At 36.2% G+C, this 25237-nt stretch overlaps 1 protein-coding gene across 1 annotated transcript in view; it reads left to right on the top strand.

Moving 5' to 3' along the window:
* Positions 1 to 25237, top strand: part of LOC136306644 (transmembrane protease serine 11C-like) — a 72869-nt gene that overhangs the window by 29973 nt on the left and 17659 nt on the right. Inside the window, exons 3-5 of the mRNA XM_066233091.1 lie at positions 8272 to 8390; positions 9164 to 9231; positions 13034 to 13197. Coding sequence (XP_066089188.1) covers positions 8272 to 8390; positions 9164 to 9231; positions 13034 to 13197 — 351 coding nt within the window. The remainder of the gene's footprint in view (positions 1 to 8271; positions 8391 to 9163; positions 9232 to 13033; positions 13198 to 25237) is intronic.

Here is a 25237-nt window from a genome sequence, read left to right on the forward strand (position 1 = left end):
TCTCAAAATCAAGAATAATCTGCAGACTTTATAACCTATCCCATTTTATTATATTTGTTCGTTTGTTTCTCTTATCTTCATTCTTGATACTTTTTTTTCCTCCTCCAATTTGGCCGATTAACTCTCTACCGGTCTTACTCTCTCCTCTCCTTGAACTACACTACCCATAAGTGTTACATCTCCCATTATCTTTTCTCTTCCTTTCTCTCTATGAGGGTTGCACTCCAAAACCCTAACTCTCTCTCTCTCTCTCCTTTCTTTTTTCTTCTTTTAGTGGTTACCTCTTTTTTTCTCTCTCTTTCTTTTCTCCCTCTATATTAGTTTCTTCCTTTCTCCTTTACATCTCCTCTCATTCAAACCTCAATAACAAACAAATTATCTTATCTGGGACTCAAACCTATGTTTGTGGCATTTTGGGGGGTTTTTACTTCACCTTTTTAACTCACTAGCAGTGCTCTCATCCCTGGCTCTCCATATTATCTAGTTCTTGTTCCACTAAATACAATAGTAATTTTTTAATTTGTCCCCCCATTTTTCCGTTTTCCTCTTATTCCTCTCATCATAACTCTTAGACAACCAACACCTAAAAGCAAATCATTTCATTCTTGACCCAAATTTTTTCCTTATTTGCTTTTAGTGGGTCCATACGCTCTTTTTTTTCTTTTTTCTTTCCTTTTTTTTTTTTTTTCTTTTTTTTTTTTTTTTTTTTTGCCCCTTTATTACTTTTCCCCAATTCAGGCCCTCCATCACAGGCATTGTTTGTTATAATTCACAGTCCACCACAAGATTTTCTCAAAAAAGAGGGGAGAGGAGAGGAGAGGAAAAAAGGAGGGGGGGAATAATTTCCTTTTCTTTAATTTTTATTTTATTTTTCTTTATTTCATTATTAATTTTTTTTAAAAAAAAAACAACTCTTTTCGATTTTTTATTTTTTTATTGTTATTTTTTTTAACTTTTTATTCTTTATTAAATCTCATTAATACTATCAACAAAACCACCCTCAGATGCCATTAAGGAAGAGAAAATCGAATATCATGGATACAAAAGAAAGAGAGGTAACACAGCTAGATGAGGAAAAATCTATGGAGAAAAAATTTAATATATTGGAAACCTTGGAGCTAAATGACAGAGAATTCAAGATAGAAATACTAAAAATCCTCCGAGATATACAAGAAAACACAGAAAGGCAATTTAGGGAGCTCAGAAAACAACTCAATGAACACAAAGAATATATGTCCAAGGAAATTGAAACTATAAAAACAAATCAAACAGAGATGAAAAACTCAATTCACGAGCTGAAAAACGAAATAACAAGCTTAGCTAATAGAACAGGCCAGATAGAAGAGAGGATTAGTGAAATAGAAGACAAGCAACTTGAGGCACAACAGAGAGAAGAAGAAAGAGACTCAAAAATTTTAAAAAATGAGATAGCCCTACAAGAATTATCTGACTCCATCAAAAAGAATAACATAAGAATAATAGATATATCAGAGGGAGAAGAGAGAGAAAATGGAATGGAGAACATACTCAAACAAATAATAGATGAGAACTTCCCAAGCCTGTGGAAAGAACTAAAGCCTCAAGTTCAAGAAGCAAACAGAACTCCAAGTTTTCTTAACCCCAACAAACCTACTCCAAGGCATATCATAATGAAATTGACACAAACCAACAGAAAAAAAAAATTCTCAAGGCAGCCAGGGAAAAGAAGAATACAACATATAAAGGAAGGCCCATTAGATTATCATCAGATTTCTCAGCAGAAACTCTACAAGCTAGAAGAGAGTGGACCCCAATATTTAAAGTCCTGAAAGAGAGGAACTTTCAGCCACGAATACTATACCCATCAAAGCTATCCTTCAAATACGAAGGAGAAATAAAAACATTCACAGATACAGAAAAGATGAGGGAATTTATCATCAGAAAACCCCCACTCCAGGAATTACTAAAGGGGGTTCTCCAATCAGATACAAAGAACAAAAAAAAACAGAGCCACAAGTAAAAGATCCAAGAAGAACACAATAAAACCAAATTTAAACTGTGACAACAACAAAAAGAAAGAGGGGGAGAAGATGGAGATTAACAGTAGCAAAGGACGATGGAGTGCAAAAGTACTCACAAAATAGTTCGCTACAATGAACAGGGTAGGGACCCTTTTCATTACTCAAAGGTAACCACCATTGAAAAAACCACCAAAGAAGCACATGAGATAAAAAAGATAGCAACAGAGGAAAGATGTATGGAATACAACCAAATAAAAACAAAAGATAGAAAAACGAAAGAGAAGGATCAAACAAGACACAAAACTAACAGAAAGCAAGATATAAAATGGCAATAGGGAACTCACAAGTATCAATAATTACACTAAATGTAAACGGATTAAACTCACCAATAAAAAGGCACAGAGTAGCAGAATGGATTAAAAAAAGAAAATCCAACTGTATGCTGCCTACAGGAAACTCATCTAAGTAACAAGGATAAAAACAAATTCAAAGTGAAAGGCTGGAAAACAATACTCCAAGCAAATAACATCCAAAAAAAAGCAGGTGTAGCAATACTCATATCGGATAATGCTGACTACAAGACAGGAAAAGTACTCAGAGACAAAAATGGCCATTTCATAATGGCTAAGGGGACACTGAATCAAGAAGACATAACAATTCTTAATATATATGCACCAAACCAAGGAGCACCAAAATATATAAGACAGCTACTTATTGATCTTAAAACAAAAACTGACAAAAATACAATCATACTTGGAGACCTCAATACACCGCTGACGGCTCTAGATCGGTCATCCAAACAGAGAATCAACAAAGACATAGTGGCCTTAAACAAAACACTAGAGCACCTGGATATGATAGACATCTACAGGACATTTCATCCCAAAGTGACTGAGTATACATTTTTCTCCAGTGTACATGGATCATTCTCAAGAATTGACCATATGTTGGGCCACAAAAACAATATCAGCAAATTCAGAAAAATTGAAGTTGTACCAAGCATATTTTCTATCATAAAGCCTTGAAACTAGAATTCAACTGCAAAAAAGAGGAAAAAAATCCCACAAAAATGTGGAAACTAAACAACATACTTTTAAAAAATGAATGGGTCAAAGAAGAAATAAGTGCAGAGATCAAAAGATATATACAGACTAATGAAAATGACAATACGACATATCAGAATCTATGGGATGCAGCAAAAGCAGTGATAAGAGGGAAGTTCATATCGCTTCAGGCATATATGAACAAACAAGAGAGAGCCCAAGTGAACCACTTAACTTCCCACCTTAAGGAACTAGAAAAAGAAGAACAAAGACAACCCAAAACCAGCCGAAGAAAGGAGATAATAAAAATCAGAGCAGAAATAAATGAATTAGAGAACAGAAAAACTATAGAAAAAATTAATAGAACAAGGAGCTGGTTCTTTGAAAAGATCAACAAAATTGACAAACCCTTGGCAAGACTTACCAAGGAAAAAAGAGAAAGAACTCATATAAACAAAATCCAAAATGAAAGAGGAGAAATCACCACGGACACCGTAGATATACAAAGAATTATTGTAGAATACTATGAAAAACTTTATGCCACTAAATTCAACAACCTAGAAGAAATGGATAAATTCCTAGAACAATACAACCTTCCTAGACTGAGTCAAGAAGAAGCAGAAAGCCTAAACAGACCTATCAGTAGAGAAGAAATAGAAAAAACCATTAAAAACCTCCCCAAAAATAAAAGTCCAGGCCCTGATGGCTATACCAGCAAATTTTATCAAACATTCAAAGAAGACTTGGTTCCTATTCTACTCAAAGTCTTCCAAAAAATTGAAGAAGAAGCAATACCTCCAAACACATTTTATGAGGCCAACATAACCCTCATACCAAAACCAGGCAAGGATGGCACAAAAAAAGAAAACTACAGACCAATATCTCTAATGAATACAGATGCTAAAATACTAAACAAAATACTAGCAAATCGAATACAACAACATATTAAAAAAATAATACATCATGATCAAGTGGGATTCATCCCAGAATCTCAAGGATGGTTCAACATACGTAAAACGGTTAATGTAATAAACCATATCAACAAAACAAAGAACAAAAACCACATGATCTTATCAATAGATGCAGAAAAGGCTTTCGATAAAATACAACACAATTTTATGTTTAAGACTCTCAACAATATGGGTATAGAAGGAAAATATCTCAACATGATAAAGGCCATATATGATAAACCATCAGCTAACATCATATTAAATGGCACTAAACTGAAGGCTTTCCCCCTTAAATCAGGAACAAGACAGGGTTGTCCACTCTCTCCACTCTTATTTAATGTGGTACTAGAGGTTCTAGCCAGAGCAATCAGACAAGACAAAGAAATAAAAGGCATCCATATCGGAAAAGAAGAAGTAAAAGTATCACTTTTTGCAGATGATATGATCCTATACATCGAAAACCCCAAAGAATCCACAAAAAGACTACTAGAAACAATAAGCCAATACAGTAAGGTCGCAGGATACAAAATTAACATACAGAAGTCAATAGCCTTTCTATATGCCAACAATGAAACAACTGAGAAGGAACTCAAAAGAATAATCCCCTTCACAATTGCAACAAAAAAAATAAAATACTTAGGAATAAACATAACAAAGAATGTAAAGGACTTATATAATGAAAATTATAAACCATTGTTAAGGGAAATTGAAAAAGATATAATGAGATGGAAGAATATACCTTGTTCTCGGCTAGGAAGAATAAATATAATCAAGATGGCTATATTACCCAAAGCAATATACAAATTTAATGCAATTCCCATCAAACTTCCAATGACATTTTTTAAAGAAATAGAGCAAAAAATCATCAGATTTATATGGAACTATAAAAAACCCCGAATAGCCAAAGCAATCCTAAAGAAAAAGAATGAAGCTGGGGGCATAACAATACCTGACTTCAAACTCTATTATAGGGCCACGACAATCAAAACAGCATGGTATTGGCAGAAAAATAGACACTCAGACCAATGGAACAGAATAGAAAGTCCAGAAATAAAACCACATATATATATTCAAATAATTTTTGATAAAGGGGCCAACAACACACAATGGAGAAAAGAAAGCCTCTTCAATAAATGGTGCTGGGAAAACTGGAAAGCCACATGCAAAAGAATGAAACTGGACTACAGTCTCTCCTCCTGTACAAAAATTAACTCAAAATGGATCAAAGATCTAAACATAAGACCTGAAACAATTAAGTACATAGAAGAAGACATAGGTACTCAACTCATGGACCTGGGTTTTAAAGAGCATTTTATGAATTTGACTCCAATGGCAAGAGAAGTGAAGGCAAAAATTAATGAATGGGACTACATCAGACTAAGAAGTTTTTGCTCAGCAAGAGAAACTGATAACAAAATAAACAGAAAGCCAACTAAATGGGAAATGATATTTTCAAACAACAGCTCAGATAAGGGCCTAATATCCAAAATATACAAAGAACTCATAAAACTCAACAACAAACAAACAAACAATCCAATAAAAAAATGGGAAGAGGACATGAATAGACACTTCTCCCAGGAAGAAATACAAATGGCCAACAGATATATGAAAAGATGCTCATCTTCTTTAGCTATTAGAGAAATGCAAATCAAAACGGCAATGAGATACCACCTCACACCTGTTCGATTAGCTGTTATTAGCAAGTCAGGTAATAGCAAATGTTGGAGAGGCTGTGGAGAAAAAGGAACCCTCATACACTGTTGGTGGGAATGTAAAGTAGTACAACCATTATGGAAGAAAGTATGGTGGTTCCTCAAAAAACTGCAAATAGAACTACCTTATGACCCAGAAATCCCTCTACTGGGTATATATCCCCAAAACTCAGAAACATTGATACGTAAAGACACATGCAGCCCCATGTTTATTGCAGCATTGTTCACAGTGGCCAGGACATGGAAACAACCAAAAAGCCCATCAATAGATGACTGGATAAAGAAGATGTGGCACATATACACTATGGAATACTACTCAGCCATAAGAAATGATGACATCGGAACATTTACAGCAAAATGGTGGGATCTTGATAACATGATACGAAGCGAAATAAGTAAATCAGAAAAAACCAGGAACTGTATTATTCCATACGTAGGTGGAACATAATACTGAAACTAAGAGACATTGACAAGAGTGTGGTGGTTACGGGGGGGAGGGGGGAATGGGAGAGGGATAGGGGGTGGGGAGGGGCACAAAGAAAATAAGATAGAAGGTGACAGAGGACAATCTGACTTTGGGTGGTGGGTATGCAACATAATTGAACGACAAGATAACCTGGACTTGTTATCTTTGAATATATGTATCCTGATTTATTGATGTCACCCTATTAAAAAAATAAAATTATAAAAAAAAAAAAAAAAAAAAAGACACATGCAGCCCCATGTTTATTGCAGCATTGTTCACAGTGGCCAGGACATGGAAACAACCAAAAAGCCCATCAATAGATGACTGGATAAAGAAGATGTGGCACATATACACTATGGAATACTACTCAGCCATAAGAAATGATGACATCGGAACATTTACAGCAAAATGGTGGGATCTTGATAACATGATACGAAGCGAAATAAGTAAATCAGAAAAAAACAGGAACTGTATTATTCCATACGTAGGTGGGACATAATAGTGAAACTAAGAGACATTGATAAGAGTGTGGTGGTTACGGGGGGGGGGAGGGGGGAATGGGGGAGGGAAAGGGGGAGGGGGAGGGGCACAGAGAGAACAAGATAGAGGGTGACGGAGGACAATCTGACTTTGGGTGGTGGGTATGCAACATAATTGAACGACAAGATAACCTGGACTTGTTATCTTTGAATATATGTATCCTGATTTATTGATGTCACCCCATTAAAAAAATAAAATTATAAAAAAAAAAAAAAAGTTGTGGGTTTGTTTTCTTTGTTCTGTTTACATAATTTGCAATATTTACCAGTCATACCTCATTTTATTTACTTCTTTATTCATTTTTATTTCATAGGTATTTCATAATAATTAAACCAGGGACTCCATTGATTTTTCTAAATGTAATCTTTAACAATCACAAAAACTAAGATTATTTATGCTTTAATATAATATCATCTCATAGTAACATATCTGTCTCCAGATTGCCCAAACTTGAGAGCTGGCACATTGACATTTTATATTAAAAATTCTGGGCCCTGGATGGTTGGCTCAGCAGTAGAGTGTTGGCCAAGCATGTGGAAGTCCCAGGTTCAATTCCTGACCAGGGCACACAGGAGAAGTGCCCATCTGCTTCTCCACTCTTCCCCCTCTCCTTTCCCTCTATCTCTCTCTTCCCCTCCCACAGCCAAGGCTCCATTGGAGCAAAGTTGGCCTGGGAACTGAGGATGGCTCCATGGCCTCCACCTCAGGTGCTAGAATGCTCCAGTTGCAGCAGAGCAATGGCCCAGATGGGCAGAGCATTGCCCCCTGGTGTGCCAGGTGGATACTGGTCGGGCACATAGAGGAATCTGTCCCTATGCTTCCCCGCTTCTCACTTCAGAAAAATACAAAAAATAAATTAAAAAATTCTGGCCCTAGACAGTTGCCTCAGCGGTAGAGCATTTGTCCAGCATGTGGATGTCTTGGGTTCAATATCTGGTCAGGGCACACAAGAGAAGTGACCATTAGCTTCTCCACCCCCCCCCCCTTCTCTCTCTCTATCTTTCTCTTTCTTTCCCACAACCATGGCTCAGTTGAAGCAAGTTGGCCCTGGGCACTGAGAATGTCTCCATGGCCTCACCTCAAGCACTAAAATAGCTCAATTGCTGAGCAATAGAGCAACGACCCAGGTGGACAGAGCAACATGGTATAGGGGGCTTGCTGGTGTATCCTGGTTAGGGCACACGTGGGAGTCTGTCTAGTGATAGTTGCTTCTCCTATGTGCCTGGACTGGGCAAGTTCAGGGTTTTGAATTGGCAACCTCAGCCTTCCAGGTTGACTTTTTATTCACTGCACCACCACACAGGAGTCTGTCTCTCTGCCTCCCCACTTCTCACTTAAGAAAAATAATTTTTTTAATTCTGATGACATTCTTGGGTGAAGTTATAATTTAATAAACATTTATCTGTCGAAGTTATTTCAACAGTCATTAAAAATCAAGATTATTTAAATGTCAAGTTACTGCAATTTTATTAAAGTATTGTATTTCACATGATTTTCTTAAGAATAAATGTAGTTACACAATGAGCAAAGTCAGAACTATTTTTTCTATTCTCTCCTCAGGGAAGACATCTCTCTATTACCACATCAGCTTTAAAGTCAATAACACTGACTATGACAGCAAGTTTGAAAAACCATATTCACAAGAATATATAGACCTAAATGAAAAGATAGTGTCTTTGGTAAGTTAAAATGTTTTTCTGTGTATTGTCTTTTTAAATGCTATGCTTCTAAAAGTGCCAGAATCCTAACAATCACCTTCCAGCTTAGAATTTAATAATTCATATATTCACACTATTTTTTACCACTACCTAAGTTTTAGATTAGAGTGGTCAGTCCTATCAGACAGTCAGTTCTGTTTCGATTCAAATGTTTCCCACAGCCCATGAAAGAAGGGAGATTCCACCCCCTTGTTTTTAAGTTTTAATCCACATGGGAATAGTTTTAGTATAAGCTGGGAGCCCAGTTTTATTTTATTTTAGGTATAGATAGCTAGTTGAGCTGGCACTTACTTATTAAGTAATCCTGTCTATCCCAATGATTTAAAATGTAATCCTTGATATATCCTAAATCCCCATATATTCTAAGATTAATCCATTTAGATTCTATATTGGGTTATACACTAATTGTGAATGAACTGAGACAATATAAAAATAATCTTCAAAAAGATGCATCTTTAACACATTGTATCTTTTTCCTAAATGAGTCATGATCGGGGAAAATTCTAATGCTGTGCATTTGATGACATTAAGATATTATTTAATTCCTGGGATGTAGGTAGTAGTAAAATGAAGCCAGTTTAGCCACTTACTGATAACTGGTAAAGCTGAATGATAGGTACATGGATTTTGTTACACTATGTTATCTGCTTTTATGTATGTTTGAAGTTCTCCACAGTGAAAACTTAAAAATAAAAAAAGAAAACATAACCATTATGCATTTTACTTTTTAACAGATAAATGAAACATTTCATGGATCCAAACTGAGAAGACAGTATGTCAAATCTCATGTTGTCCAAGTAAGGTATATAAAATAGCCTGAAAGGCACAGAGAAAAATCTTTTTGTCCTTCTCTTTCCTATGTAATACTCAACAGAATATCTTTACTTCGTATATAATTGAAAGGTTGAAAAAATGTGAACTTGGATCTTTGAAACAACTAGCATTTTCAAATTTAAAAAAAAAGGTCTTTAAGTTCTATTGAGAAATTGTAAAACCAGAATGAAGAATTCCAGCTGATTGTGAGTTTCAGGTAAAAGTTAAATGGGTTTATTTCTTATCTGAAGGGACAAAGTAAAAAACCAACTCTAAAATCTGGAGATGATTTCCAGATAAGGAAAGAATGGGTAAAATAAGAGAATCATCTACAAAATGTTTGACCGAGGAGTGGCAAACTGGTAGCTAATGGGCCCAGTCTAGCTTAGGGTGTGGACCAAATGTAAAAGTTAGAAAATTAAACATAAAAAAATTTTGCAGGGCCCTGGCCGGTTGGCTCAGCGGTAGAGCATCGGCTTGGCATGCGGGGGACCCGGGTTCGATTCCCGGCCAGGGCACATAGGAGAAGCACCCATTTGCTTCTCCACCCCCCCCCCTCCTTCCTCTCTGTCTCTCTCTTCCCCTCCCGCAGCCAAGGCTCCATTGGAGCAAAGATGGCCCGGGTGCTGGGGATGGCTCCTTGGCCTCTGCCCCAGGCGCTAGAGCGATGCCCCAGAGGGGCAGAGCATCGCCCCCTGGTGGGCAGAGCGTCGCCCCTGGTGGGCGTGCCGGGTGGATCCCGGTCGGGCGCATGCGGGAGTCTGTCTGACTGTCTCTCCTCGTTTCCAGCTTCAGAAAAATACAAAAAAAAAAAAAAATGTGCTGGATGTTGAAAAATCAAAAGGTCTGAAAACACAGAGTCCACATTCTAACAATACATTGAAACTGAGGTTGCGTGGTTTGTAACAATCCCAAATACTCCCGCAATGTACGTAATGAGTATTTACACCTAACCAGCTTCACTCTTCTTACCTCACCTTCCTACCCCTCTAAAAATCCAGTCTACAGCTGTTTTCTTCTATCACTAAAGGTGTTTGTCCAAACACCAGGGAAAAACAGATAACCTGCCATAGATAGGGGAAAATAATAACTATGAGCACATATAGAAATGTTAATGTTTAGAAATCTACCTCTCCTTAAAAGTAGAACTTGTGCAATATAACTTTCTTGGTTTATTATTAAATAATTTATGTTCTTAACTAGTATCCCCAGAGAACTTTTTATCTATTAACCCATTTAACCTGATAACAACTATGTATGGTTATATATATTAGCTTCCTCTTCCACAGATAAAGAAACTGAAGCAAAGTTGAGTAAAGTAATTTGCCAAGGTCACACATTTAATAAATTATAAAGCTGTAGTTTGAACCCAAACAGTCATATCTATATTATTGCATCAACTTGTTTAATATTCAGTTTTCAATCTTGGATGCTTCATTACAATCCATTTCCCACACAGCAGTCAGAGTGAATTGGAAAAGTGTATAATCCTTCTACTTAATATCATCTGACCATTTGTTACTAATTACAAACTCTCTATGAGCGTACATGACCTGGCCCTGCCTCTCTCTGACTTCATCTCATACCTTTGTCCTCACCCATAACTTTATATCCACACTGACCTGCTATTATTTTTCCAATAAACATGAAAAATTGCTGCTATGATAGCAGAGACCTTGGCTTTGCCCAAAGAAAAATAAACTCATGTCTTCATCACAGGAGGTAGTTTTACAACTTGGAAGTAAGGTGCTCACCAAGGTTAGGCTTTCACCTTTCCACAGAAACTGATAGATAGACGGGTTATCACCTTTGATGGTTCCAGAAAATGGCTTTCAGTTCCTTAAGAAAAACATTTCTGGGATTAAACTGCAAGATCTTTATAAAAGATTTAAGTATGTTTCAAAGGGGCAGAGAAAGAATTTATGTTTACAAGTTTTCAAAGGAAATGATATAAAAAAAAAAAAAAGGATATCATGGTCAGGAAGAAGCCTGTCAAACATTTAATAAAACTGAAGGGATTTTTAAAGCTATCTTGGTTAAAGTTTTTATACTTTATGTTTCTTCATACTGGAATATTCCTCCTTCAGACTATAGTATGACTCACTCCTTGTCATGAGGCTCTCACTTCAAAGAGGCTTCCTCTACCCTTCAAATCATTGCTCTATTTTCTTCATAGAATTTACCATGAAGATTATTTTATTTGTTTTGTTGTCTGTCTCTCCTATTAATATGGTAGCAGAGACCTTGTGGTATAATATGAGCTGATACATTTTGAGTACTTAGAACTGTGTCTGACATATTGCCTGGATTAATTAGTACACATTTGTTTAATGAATTAACAAATTGAAAGTTCAGGAATGTAAAGGAAAACAAGAATTTGTCATGTAAATCTAAAGAGTATTTTATGAGTCAAGAGAAAAATTAAAATAACTTTTAGTTTATGTTTTTAGTAGAAAAGAGGGTCATGTTACCCAGTGACATCAAATTAAGAATCCATATGTCTATATTTAGTTATTTTTAGATTGTTATTTGAAACAGAAGAAAAAGTCAAAGTGACACCCATGGTTTGACAAAAATCTTTAAAATAAACAAAGTAATGCAATATGTCCTTGTCTATTGCAAAAATAATAAAGGGTTTGTCCCTACAGATCAGATAAGAAAAAATAGCATTGCACCTGCATAAAAGCAGAAGAGGTGAGAATGCTTAATAAATTGGCATTTAATAACTAAATGCTTAATACTTTATAAAAGAAATAAAAATAGTTCATGTATCGCACTCAAAGGAAGAGCATATGTACACATACCCTAAAACATGAAGTAATAAGTAGTGATATGAAAAACAGTTCATGCATGCATTAATTTAAAAGTATCTTAGAAAAATATATTAAAATAATAGGCTTTTTAATCATTTATAACCTTGGATCTTGATCATGGGTACTGCTTTTGTTTATGAGTATTATGGAGGTTTGGCAGTGGATGTTTTCAGGATTTTTCTTGAGTCTTATAAAGCTTTGTTGTGGTTGTGGATTTTCAAATACACATTTGCAGAGAAATACGTAGAGAAGTGAGGAGGCACAGAATTAAGGAATAAAGTAGAAAAGACATTGTATTGAGTCAGTCGTAGTTACCCTTTTAAAATTTCTTATTTATTTATTCATTTTACTTTATTTTATATATTTGTATCTTTAAGTGCAAATTACAAATGTAATAAATCTAGTCCAATTTTTTTTTGCTCAATCATGATTTTCAACAGGTGAGAGAGAATTGTTCCTACTCTTGAAAATTCTGCCTCCACTAAAAAATAATAATAATAAGTGATTCTCTCCTTTTACCTGTTACCTTTCATTTTGTTATTTGCCATTAGCCTTTTATACAGAGTCCATACTAGATTTATAATCATAGATTCATTTATATGAATAAATAATTTGTACACAGCACTCTAAAATTTTCAAAATACCTCCATATACATTATCTTATATGGTTTTTACAATAACCCGGTAAATAATATTACCACCCCATTACAGAGAGGACAGCAGTACAAAGAATGCCAACAGCTTGCTGTAGTCAAAGAGCTGGCAAACAGTGAATCTAGAATACAAACTCAGTGCTCCTGAGTCTAAATCACACTCTCCTTACTGTTCACTATGTTCAGAAAGTGCCATTTCCATGCCCTTGAACAAACTGAAATAGCTGCTAGGAGATCTGCTTAACAAAGTTTAAAATGACTCTTTGTAGAACAATAAAGGTTCAGTAATAAAAGCCTAACTTATTTGTCTGGTTCTGTTCTGCAGCCGAGCCAAAGGGAAAGTGGTAATACATGCTGTGCTGAAGTTTATATCCTACCTTAAAAATAAAGCAGCAAAATTTCAGAATAGGATCAAAACCATTTTACATCAGAAGTTAAATGGTGAAACTGGATCTTTACAAATCGATTCTTCTTCATTTAAAATCGCAAGTAAGCATTTTTCTGTATGGTATAGAGTGACTTATAGCTTTTAATTTTAATATGTATTTTGTTATACAAATGAAAATCACACCTCTCTTTAAAATATTATTTCATATACAATGATAATTGCTTTTAATAACTGGTAAACTATTCAGGGTTTATTTCAATCAATTTCTTGATATGATATCTTTGTATTATGATGATAGTTTTAAAAAATGTAATCAGGGTCCCAAATAACATTTCTTTTCAACACAAGGCAGCCTTTAACTCTTAAACTATTATGGCTTTTTCTGTGGGTCATAATTACTCCCTCCATTCTTTTGGATGTCTCAAGGATCTAGACTCCTAAATTTCAAAATTGAATTTGAATCTTTTTAACATCAAACTCACTTTTTGATAAGCCTTTAATGGACTTTGTCTCTCATTCTTATATATGATTAAATCTTATTCATAGTCACCCAACGCTACTATAAAGGGCAGCTTCTAAAAGGTTAGGGACAAATGTCCTACCATTCCCAGGAAATAAGTGTCTCTCTGGTCTTGATAAAAGTACAGCCAACACTCAGCACAGCCAAGCTAAGCAATTAGTTCTCCGATGCAACAAATTTGACCAAGGGCAGAAAAGTATCCCTACCCCTACAGGAAAGACTTAAACACTAAATATATATGGGGGGGGAGATCTGTGCCAATTGTTCATGAAACATCAAAAGGCTGAAAAAGCAAAATATGAACATGCTTCTCCTAGATAAGAAGCCATCAGGTGGTTGAAATATGACTCTCCTCACATTATTTGATGCTTTCTCTTAGATCTTCCTTCTTACACAGCTAACCCTATGTGTCATGACCTCAAAAGAATACATAGAAATAAAACAGCTCTCCAATTTATAGAGAAGTTGCTAGCAAAGATACTTCTTTGGAAACTCATTTGCTAAAATGACAAACTGAGAAACTGCATTATATTTATAGTTTTTCTCCAAACTTTAAGAACATTATGTCAGATACCAGAATAACAGACTTTCTGGATGTTCTTTCCAGATTTATTATTTTTCTCTGTAGTTTTGTCTATTACAATGCCATCCTACAACTTTATGAAGTGCAATGACTGTTAAGTGTAGTACATTTAAGTATGGAGTGACCTTTGGTATTGTCTTAGCCTCTACCTGTTACTTAGAAACTCCCTCGCGCTCCTGAAACTCACTGGGGGTTCACAGATACAAGATCAAGCTCAGCATCCATCTGATCCAGTCCTCCAAAACCATAATAAAATAAATTGACAAAAAGCTCATATTCACGATAGCTCTTACTGAAAAGGAGTGTGAATCTTCATAGGAATCTATGAAAAGCTTATTTAGGTAGTTAAGGTTGCTGTCACAGCATCTTATTGAATAGCCTGACCTTCATATGTTGGCTGGTTAGTTCAGTTATTTAGAGCCTTCTTCCGAATATGGCAAGGTTGTTGGTTTCATTTTTATACAAGCTGCTTAACATAGGGTAAAAGTCACAAATTCCTACATTGGCCAGTGATATTAGTTACAACAAGTGGTTGAATATAGCAGTACTGGTTCTATATTATTATGCCTAGAGAGAGAAGGTTTAAAATAGTGGTTAAGGTCATGGGTCCTGGTATGAGATTTAAATCCCAAGTCCTCTACTTATTAGCTGTGTGACTTTGGAAAAATTACTTAACATTTCTGTGTTTCAGTCTAACCATCTTATCATGGGAATGATGATAATAAAAATAAATATTTCATATGATTGTTGTATTTAAAAGACCTAACAGATTTAAAAATAACAAGACTAGTACAGGAGGATAAGTATCATTAACTGTTCAGTTTTTATCTAGAGAAAAAGAAGCACTCAAAATATGTATCATATGGATTATAGATTTGAAACTCATATGTTTCTATATAGAGATAGAAAGATGATAGGTAGATATAATCTGATATTTTCATTAATATCCCTGTCCTTGCACTCAAGCTGTGCTATGGGTGAGCGAGCAGGAACAGGAGGCATTTCTAAAGAATGATATCCCAAAGCACTAGTGCAGTAGGAGCAACTCCACATCCCCAGCCCTAAACTCCCAACACGAACAAATCATTTTATCTCATAAAGCCTTACTTTTTCATCTTTAAAAAGAAGACTGTGGGCCCTGACCGGTTGGCTCAGTGGTAGAGCATCAGCCTGGCATGCAGGAATCCAGGGTTCAATTCCCGGCCAGGGCACACAGGAAAAGCGCCCATCTGCTTCTCCCCTCCTCCCCCTCTCCTTCCTCTCTGTCTCTCTCTTCCCCTCCCGCAGCCAAGGATCCACTGGAGCAAAGTTTCCCCGGGCGCTGAGGATGGCTCTGTGGCCTCTGCCTCAGGTGCTAGAATGGCTCTGGTTGCAGCAGAGCAATGCCCCAGATGGGCAGAGCGTCGCCCTCTGGTGGACATGCCGGGTGGATCCCGGTCGGGTGTATGCGGGAGTCTGTCTGACTGCCTCACTATTTCCAGCTTCAGAAAAATACAAAAAGGAAAAAAAAAAAAAAGAAGACTGTGGTTCATCTATTTTATACTGTTTATCCTGAAAAAAAAGAATGAACACATACATCTAAAGCTCTTAGTGCAATGAGCACTTAATAAATAATAAACAAGATAATTGTTTTGTATATGTAACTTTATAGAAGAATATTTTCCCAGTAATCATGATTGTTCTTCTGATAATTATATACTTAAATATTCACTGCAATAGCACATTTAAAAAGATTTTACAAGCCTTAGGAATAAAGAAAATTAATGGTAGTTAAACCACAGGATAAAAATTAGTGCTTTTGTAGAAATAAAAAGTCAATCAACTAAAATGTCCATTAACATTTCAGTACTTAATAATTATACCTACTCCAGAAAATGACTTTATATAATTCAGTTATAATATCAAGTCATTACCAGAAAAAATTTTAAATCATCTATTATTAGCTTAATTTATTTACTCATTTATTGAATAAATATTGACTGAATACTGACAATGGCTAAAACCATTTGGATAAAACATTACTTTATTAGTTATTTTTTACTATATTAATATTAAATTTGTTTTCTTTTCTTTTTTTTTTTATAAATTTTTATTAATGGTAATGGGATGACATTAATAAATCAGGGTACATATATTCAAAGAAAACATGTCTAGGTTATTTTGTCATCAAATTATGTTGCAAACCCCTCGCCCAAAGTCAGATTGTCCTCCGTCACCCTCCATCTAGTTCTCTGTGCCCCTCCCCCTCCCCCTAACTCTCTCCCTCCCTCCCTCCCATGTCCTCCCTCCCCCCCACCTTTGGTAACCACCACACTCTTGTCCATGTCTCTTAGTCTCATTTTTATGTTCCACCAATGTATGGAATCATGTAGTTCTTGTTTTTTTCTGATTTGCTTATTTCACTCCTTATAATGTTATCAAGATCCCACCATTTTGCTGTAAATGATCTGATGTCATCATTTCTTATGGCTGAGTAGTATTCCATAGTGTATATGTGCCACATCTTCTTTATCCAGTCTTCTATTGAAGGGCTTTTTGGTTGTTTCCATGTCTTGGCCACTGTGAACAGTGCTGCAATGAACATGGGGCTACATGTGTCTTCACGTATCAATGTTTCTGAGGTTTTGGGGTATATACCCAGTAGAGGGATTGCTGGGTCATAAGGTAGTTCTATTTGCAGTTTTTTGAGGAACCACCATACTTTCCTCCATAATGGTTGTACTACTTTACAGTCCCACCAACAGTGAATGAGGGTTCCTTTTTCTCCACAGCCTCTCCAACATTTGCTATTACCCGTCTTGTTGATAATAGCTAATCTAACAGGAGTGAGGTGGTATCTCATTGTAGTTTTGATTTGCATTTCTCTAATAACTAATGAAGCTGAGCATCTTTTCATATATCTGTTGGCCATTTGTATCTCTTCCTGGGAGAAGTGTCTGTTCATGTCCTCTTCCCATTTTTTTATGGGATTGCTTGTTTGTTTGTTGTTGAGTTTTATGAGTTCTTTGTAAATTTTGGATATTAGGCCCTTATCTGAGCTGTCGTTTGAAAATATCAGTTCCCATATAGTTGGCTGTCTGTTTATTTTGATATCAGTTTCTCTTGCTGAGCAAAAACTTTTAATTCTGATGTAGTCCCATTCATTTATCTTTGCCTTCACTTCTCTTGCCATTGGAGTCAAGTTCATAAAATGTTCTTTAAAACCCAGGTCCATGATTTTAGTACCTATGTCTTCTTCTATGTACTTTATTGTTTCAGGTCTTATATTTAGGTCTTTGATCCATTTTGAATTAATTTTAGTACACGGGGACAGGCTGTAGTCGAGTTTCATTCTTTTGCATGTGGCTTTCCAGTTTTCCCAACACCATTTGTTGAAGAGGCTTTCTTTTCTCCATTGTGTGTTGTTGGCCCCTTTATCAAAGATTTGACCATATATATGTGGTTTTATTTCTGGGCTTTCTATTCTGTTCCATTGGTCTGAGTGTCTATTTTTTTGCCAATACCATGCTGTTTTGATTATCGTGGCCCTATAATATAGTTTAAAGTCAGGTATTGTAGTGCCCCCAGCTTCATTCTTTTTCCTTAGGATTGTTTTGGCTATTCAGGGTTTTTTATAGTTCCATATAAATCTGATGATTTTTTGTTCCATTTCTTTAAAAAATCTCATAGGGATTTTGATGGGAATTGCATTAAATTTGTATATTGCTTTGGGTAATATGGCCATTTTGATTATATTTATTCTTCCTATCCAAGAACAAGGAATATTTTTCCATCTCATTGTATCTTTTTCGATTTCCCTTAACAATGCTTTGTAATTTTCATTATATAGGTCCTTTACGTTCTTTGTTATGTTTATTCCTAGGTATTTTATTTTTTTTGTTGCAATCGTGAAGGGGATTATTTTTTTGAGTTCGTTTTCTAATATTTCATTGTTGGCATATAGAAAGGCTATGGACTTTTGTATGTTAATTTTGTATCCTGCGACCTTACTGTATTGGTTTATTGTTTCTAATAATCTTTTTGTGGAGTCCTTCGGGTTTTCGATGTATAGGATCATATCATCAGCAAAAAGTGATAGCTTTACTTCTTCTTTTCCGATATGGATGCCTTTTATTTCTTTGTCTTGTCTGATTGCTCTGGCCATTGTTTTCTTTTCTGATGCACATACTAAATGATACTAAAATGAGTATCATAAAGGGATATTGTTTGATTTTTTTAAAAATTGCTATGGATCATCATGACTGAAAAGCAAAATTTCATAGGATTTTCACTTAGAATTTATATTCTCTATAATAGCCATGCATGTTATTTATCCCAGATCAGTGGCAAGATCAGAAATGTAGAAAATAGATTACTGGTACCCTGGCCAAGTAGCTCAGTTGACTAGAGTGTCGTTCCGTTATACCAAGTTTGCTAGTTTGATCTCCATCCCCAGTCAGGACACATATAAGAATCAACCAATAAATGCACGAATAAATGGAACAACAGCCTGACCAGGCGATGGCACAGTGGATAGAGTGTCAGACTGGTATGCAGAGGACCCAGGTTCAAAGCCCCAAGGTCACCGGCTTGAGTGAAGGCTCATCCAGCTTGAGCAGAGGCTCACCAGCTTGAACCTAAGGTCGCTGGCTTGAGCGTGGGATCATAGACATGACCCCATGATCGCTGGCTTGTGCCCAAAGGTTGCTGGCTTGAAGCCTGAGGTCACTGGCTTGAGCCTAAGGTCACTGGCTTGAGCAAAGGGTCACTCACTCTGCTGTAGCCCCCTGGTCAAGGTACACATGAGGAAGTATTCACTGAAAACTAAGGGCTTGTAACAAAAAATTGATGCTTCTCATCTCTCTCCCTTCCTGTCTGCCTGTCCCTCTCTCTGACTCTTTCTCTCTGTCTCTGTCAAAAAAAAAAAAAAAGGTGGAAAAACAAATCAATCTTTCTTTCTCTCTCCCTTCCTTTCTCTTTAAAATCAATAAACTAAAAAAAATTAAGAAAATAGGTTACTGGGTTTTGTTCCAGATCAAATCCATAAAAATGCATTAGTTATTGCATGGTGGACATTTGAAAGAGCTTAGAAAAGAACAAGACCTAGAGATCTCTGGTCTGGTTTACTTTTTCTTTTTCTTTCTTTTTTATTTTTGTGACAGAGACAGAGAGAGACAGACAGACAGGAAGGGAGAGAGATGAGAAGCATCAATTCTTTGTTGCGGCTTCTTAGTTTCCTTAGTTGTTTGTTGATTGCTTTCTTATATGTGCCTTGACAGAGAGGGGGAGGCAGCTACTGCAGAGCGAGTGACCCCTTGCTCAAGCTAGCGACCTTGGGTTTCAAGCCAGCAATCTTTGGGCTCAAGCCAGCGACCACAAGGTCATGTCTATGATCCCACTCAAGCCAGATGAGCCTGCGCTCAAGCCGGCAATCTCGGGGTTTCAAACTGGAGTCCTCCATGTCCCAGTCTGACACTCTATCCACTGCACCACCACCTACCTGGTCAGGCTGGTCTGATTGTCTTTTAATAGGTAAAGAAGATTCAGTGAACTAGTGATTCATAATAAAGTAAATGACAAGCAATCCAGGACTTGAACATTGCCATGTCTCAGGATTCTCAGCATTCTTTTCATTCTCTACACTGTTTTATGAATCAGTTTAAAACTGAGAGCTGCACTAAAAATCTAATTTAGCTGCAGATTTGAAGTTCTTACTGGAAAAAAAAATATGCCTCTGTTTCCAAATATATAGTCACTCCTTCTAAATCCAAATCTTTTACACTCTGTCCTCAGTTTGAAATCAATGAAGAAAGGACATAAATCTATATCTATCTAACTTAAATATTGCTAAAATAAGGTAAAATAAAATATTATAAAATATTAATTTTAATAAAAATTATGGCTGGGTAGCTCAGTTGGTTAGAGCATTGTCCCCATATGCCAAGGTTGCGGGTTCAATTCCTGATCAGGGAACATATGAAAACCTACCAATGAATGAATAAATAATTGAACAACAAATTGATAACTCTCTCTTTCCAAAATCAATTTAAAAATTTAAAAATTATGAGGTATTTTTAAAAAACACTTTGGTAGGCACTGTGGGGACTTCAAAGAGAAAAAGAGTACTGTTCCTCTCAGCAAATACCCTTCATTTAAACTCACTGAGTTATTGTATATGAGACAAAAGGCACAAATAGTATCATTATTTCACAAATAGATTTTAAGCTTACCCAGTATACACAGTGTGATGTGCATTGGACCTAATGCTATTATCAGTTAATAAAATCAAACAGTGACTACAAGTTGCTACATGAGAACAGCTAAAAACTGGCTTTTGTCAACAACACATCCAAAGCCCTATGTTTTTCAGGCCACTGGCCTCTTTGCCGTTGTCACCATTCTTGGCCAAGAATTCCAGTGGAAGTTATATTCCTTTGACACAGCTCTCAGAGAAGCCCAATTTTTCCTTCAGAGCATTTTCTCAGGTTTTAATTATATATTCACCAAGTTGATTATTTGATTACTGACTGTCTCTTCCATCAGATCATAGTCTCCCTGAGAGCAGAGGTCATGTCCATTTTTGCTCATCATTTTATTTTTAGAGCCTAGCACAGAGCCTGGCATGTGGCAGTTAATAGTGTTTGGGTGATTTAATAAATTCCATAATATCAAAGCTGCAACTGAAAATCAAAAAAGTAGAGTATAGGCTATATAAATACAGCTTTTCTCAACTGAGTTTCCACAAAAAAAATAATCCCTAAAGAAAATAGTATGTATGACTATTTTTAGTTCTTTCAGGGGTGAAACATATAGTAATTAGTATTATGCCAGATGCATAAGAGAAGTTCATTTATTTCATAAAAATAAAAGTCCCCCCTGCCTGACCAGGCAGTGGCACAGTGGATAGAGCATCGGACTGGGACGCAGATTACCCAGGTTCGAAACCCCAAGGTCACCAGCTTGAGTGCGGGCTCATCTGGTTTGAGCAAGGCTCACCAGCTTGGGGCCAAGGTCTATGGCTCCAGCAAGAAGTCACTCAGTCTGCTGTAGTCCCCCGGTCAAGGCACATATGAGAAAGTAATCAATGAACAACTAAGGTGCCACACAAAGAACTGATGCTTCTCATCTCTCTCCCTTCCTGTCTGTCTGTCTCTATCTGTCCCTGTCACAAAAATAAAAATAAAAGTCCCCTAGAGCTTTAAAGCTTAATTATCTTCCAGAATCCTGATTGAGCAGGGCTGATGGCAAGTGTGCCACATGGATGCTACTAATAGTCATTTTCACCCCAGGTTTAAGATTTAAAGAGCACTTCACTTATTAAGACCCATGAACATAATGTGTAGTTAAATCTTCTACTTATTCCTGAATTCCACAAAAAATGACAATGCTACTCCATTCCAAGGTATTAGCAATCAGTGAGAAATCAGTGTTTTCTCTATCATTTCTAAATTCATTAGATTAAAAGATTTTCAAATTGACTGCTTAGCATAAACCTAGAAAAACCATTGATGGTAGTTTTCCCTGCCCATAAAAGAATTTTCCTGAAAATTTTCTCAAAAAGGGATTTCTCAACCTAATACCACTGATGTCAATGGGGAAACAATTTATGCATTTCAATACTCCCAAATTTATATTCACATATGCTTAAATAATATCACAGTCCTTTAAAATAGAGATAATACCGATATTTTAAATTAGTTAACACAATTTTTTTTTTTTTTTGTATTTTTCTGAAGCTGGAAACGGGGAGAGACAGTCAGACAGACTCCCGCATGCGCCCGACCGGGATCCACCCGGCACGCCCACCAGGGGGCGATGCTCTGCCCCTCCGGGGAGTTGCTCTGCCCTGACCAGAGCCACTCTAGCACCTGGGGCAGAGGCCAAGGAGCCATCCTGAGCGTCCAGGCCATCTTTGCTCCAATGGAGCCTTGGCTGCAGGAGGAGAAGAGAGAGACAGAGAGGAAGGAAGGCGGGGGTGGAGAAGCAAATGGGCGCTTCTCCTATGTGCCCTGGCTGGGAATCAAACCCGGGTACCCCACACGCCAGGCCAACACTCTACCACTGAGCTACCCGGCCAGGGCCTAACACAATTTTTTAATTTAAAAATATGACTGCTTTCATGATTTCATTATTTTATTTATTTTTTTTTTTTTTTGTATTTTTCTGAAGTTGGAAACGCGGAGGCAGTCAGACAGACTCCCGCATGTGCCTGACAGGATCCACCCCGCACGCCCACCAGGGGCCGATGCCCTGCCTATTCGGGGCGTCGCTCTGTCGCGACCAGACCCACTCTAGCGCCTGGGGCAGAGGCCACAGAGCCATCCTCAGCACCCGGGCAAACTTTGCTCCAATGGAGCCTTGGCTGCGGGAGGGGAAGAGAGAGACAGAGAGGAAGGAGAGGGGGAGGGATGGAGAAGCAAATGGGCGCTTCTCCTGTGTGCCCTGGCTGGGAATCGAACCCGGAACTCCTGCACACCAGGCCGACGCTCTACCACTGAGCCAACCGGCCAGGGCCGATTTCATTATTTTATAGCTTAAAAATTAAACCAAAACATACATACGAAACTTGATGTTTATGTAACTAAAACTTTAATGCAAAAAAAAAAAAAAAAAGGAAAGAAAAAATTAAACTACGCAAGTGATATATCACCAAACAAGTGAGTTGCAAAGATGCCCACTTGGAGGCTGTCTTCTGGAAGCTCGGAAAGGAATAATCCAAGTCATTCTTAATAAAGGTAAATAAATAACTTAGCCCTGGCAAGGTAGCTTAGTTGGTTAAAGCATCGTCCTGACAGGCCAAGGTTGAGGATTCAATACCCAGTCAGGTCACATACAAGAGTCAGCCAATGACAGTATAAATAAGTGGAAAAACAAGTCAATATTTTTCTTTCTGTGTGTCTCTCTTTTATCCTCTCTCTCTAAAACTCAATAAATAAATTAAAAAAAATTTTAAGAACTCACAAACTAAAATGAGTGTTCTAAATGAAACATCTTCTAAAATAGAAAGCCCATAGCTTTAATGGCATATTTAAGGGTATGACTATAATTTCTTTTAAATAATTATAACCATTTTCTTAAAAATGCCTGTGTGTACTGGTATATTTAACCATCTATTGTATAAGTATGAAGTATTTTAAATAATAATGTTAAATTATAAAGTAAAAACTCAAATTATGGAAGTAATAGAAAGAATAATAACATAGAACGTCATGCACAGATGATTCTCCTGACCTATGGTTAAGAATTTTACAAGAAGAATAAAATTCTGGCCGACAATCATTTGTGAACAGCTGGCCAACACTGACATATGAGTGATTAAGAGCGTACACCTTCCTCCTATGGCTTGCTCCTCAGACAGTGCATGGCTTTCTTTGGACCATGCGTTAGCAATTGACTAACCAATCATTCTTTGATAGATCCTAGGGGACATTTTTTAAAGCATATTATTGCCCAGATTGTCTTTCTTAACCGAGAACCAACCTTCCACTCTGTAAACCTGTTTTATTAGCAAAATGTTACTAGTACTAGTATAAGACATTGGTCATTGACAATTAATTGTAATAACTCCTTTTAAATAGGCAAATTTTCTGAATAGTTTATATTTAATCTTTTTCATAAAATATAAAAATTATCTTTAAAATTATATTTTTACAAAATCTTTCTCAAACTTACCAACTACTTTCCTGACTGTGGACATCCATCAATATATAGTGGCTATTGTAGTGCCCTCAGGGCATTTAGGGAAATGTAGGGTTTTTGGTGTCTTCACCAAATGACCCTAGTATTTGGGGTTTTGAGCTTTCATATTTGTTCTTTATGTTTAAATTCCGTCTCATACTTCACTGTCAAGCAAAGTTCTTGCTGTCACCTCTGTTTTCTCTATCTTCTACCTTCTTCAAATTAATTCTAAATATTTTATAATAATGTATATAAAAAATTAGAGAAACAAGTAACCTTTAAATAAGCATGTATTGGCCTTCTTATTTGATTATATAAGCTTTAGGGAGTTGATTTTTTTAATACATATCTTTTGGCTCTTCAAATACCCTATTTCCTGATTCTGTTGTCTCGCCTCTTGAGTATATGGAACACTATTTCTGTTGGTATTTCAAAGTATCTTTCAATAAAGCCAAAAATGTGTTTAAAATAATATTTCCTTAAGTATTTTTCAAATGCAACCTTAAGTGAGAGATTGAATTACATATTATTGATGTATTAGAAAATGTTTAACATTATAGTCATTGTATTAAAAAACTCTCACTATCAATAGGGCACACAAGACACATATCCACAAAAGCATCCGTGAACTAAGAATGGTCTTTCCAAGCTAATCATTTTATTTTCTAACCTGCATGAAAGGGAAAATCATTATAATTTGACAGTAGTTATTTTTGATGGTCAGGCATTCATTTAAAATTATTAATACTCAAATACTTCATACAGTGGGCAAATTTAGTTAATTGCCTGAGCTACTAGTTTAGATCCATCTGGAGTGACTCAGTTCTAAGCACACAAAAAGTCTTGGAGACTCATTACCAAAATAGACAAGCTATTAATAGACCAGATCTGTTTTATTCCACTGAATATAATCTTTTATTCAGAGTTCTTAATTTGTCCTGCCAATTTAAATCCACATACCCAGGATGAGTCCTGGACCATATGCTCTCTATATCATTTCCTTTCCTTGACACTTCTTGACTGAATTCCCAATCTTGTTCTCCATTTTAGATAGTGTTTGGGTTTTTTTATGAAAATCTTATAAATGAATTTCCATGGTGTAAAATTATTACTTCTGTGTCTTAAAACAATTTTATCATCATTACCTTGTTTAGTAAATACATCTATGTTTACAGTTTTGAAGTTGTCAGAAATCTACCTAATGAACATTTTAAAATATCCCATAAAATATGTCCTACAAGGGAATTAAGCTGATCTTTTCTATATTTTTAATGCTAGAACCCTAAGGAAACTATCTGAAAATTAAGAATAATTAACTAATTTAGCATTTGGACTCATAAAAGTAATATATTCACCTGAGTTAAAATCCACAGTATATGTA

Source organism: Saccopteryx bilineata, chromosome 5 (assembly GCF_036850765.1).
Source record: "Saccopteryx bilineata isolate mSacBil1 chromosome 5, mSacBil1_pri_phased_curated, whole genome shotgun sequence".
Classification (NCBI taxonomy): Eukaryota; Metazoa; Chordata; class Mammalia; order Chiroptera; family Emballonuridae; genus Saccopteryx; species Saccopteryx bilineata.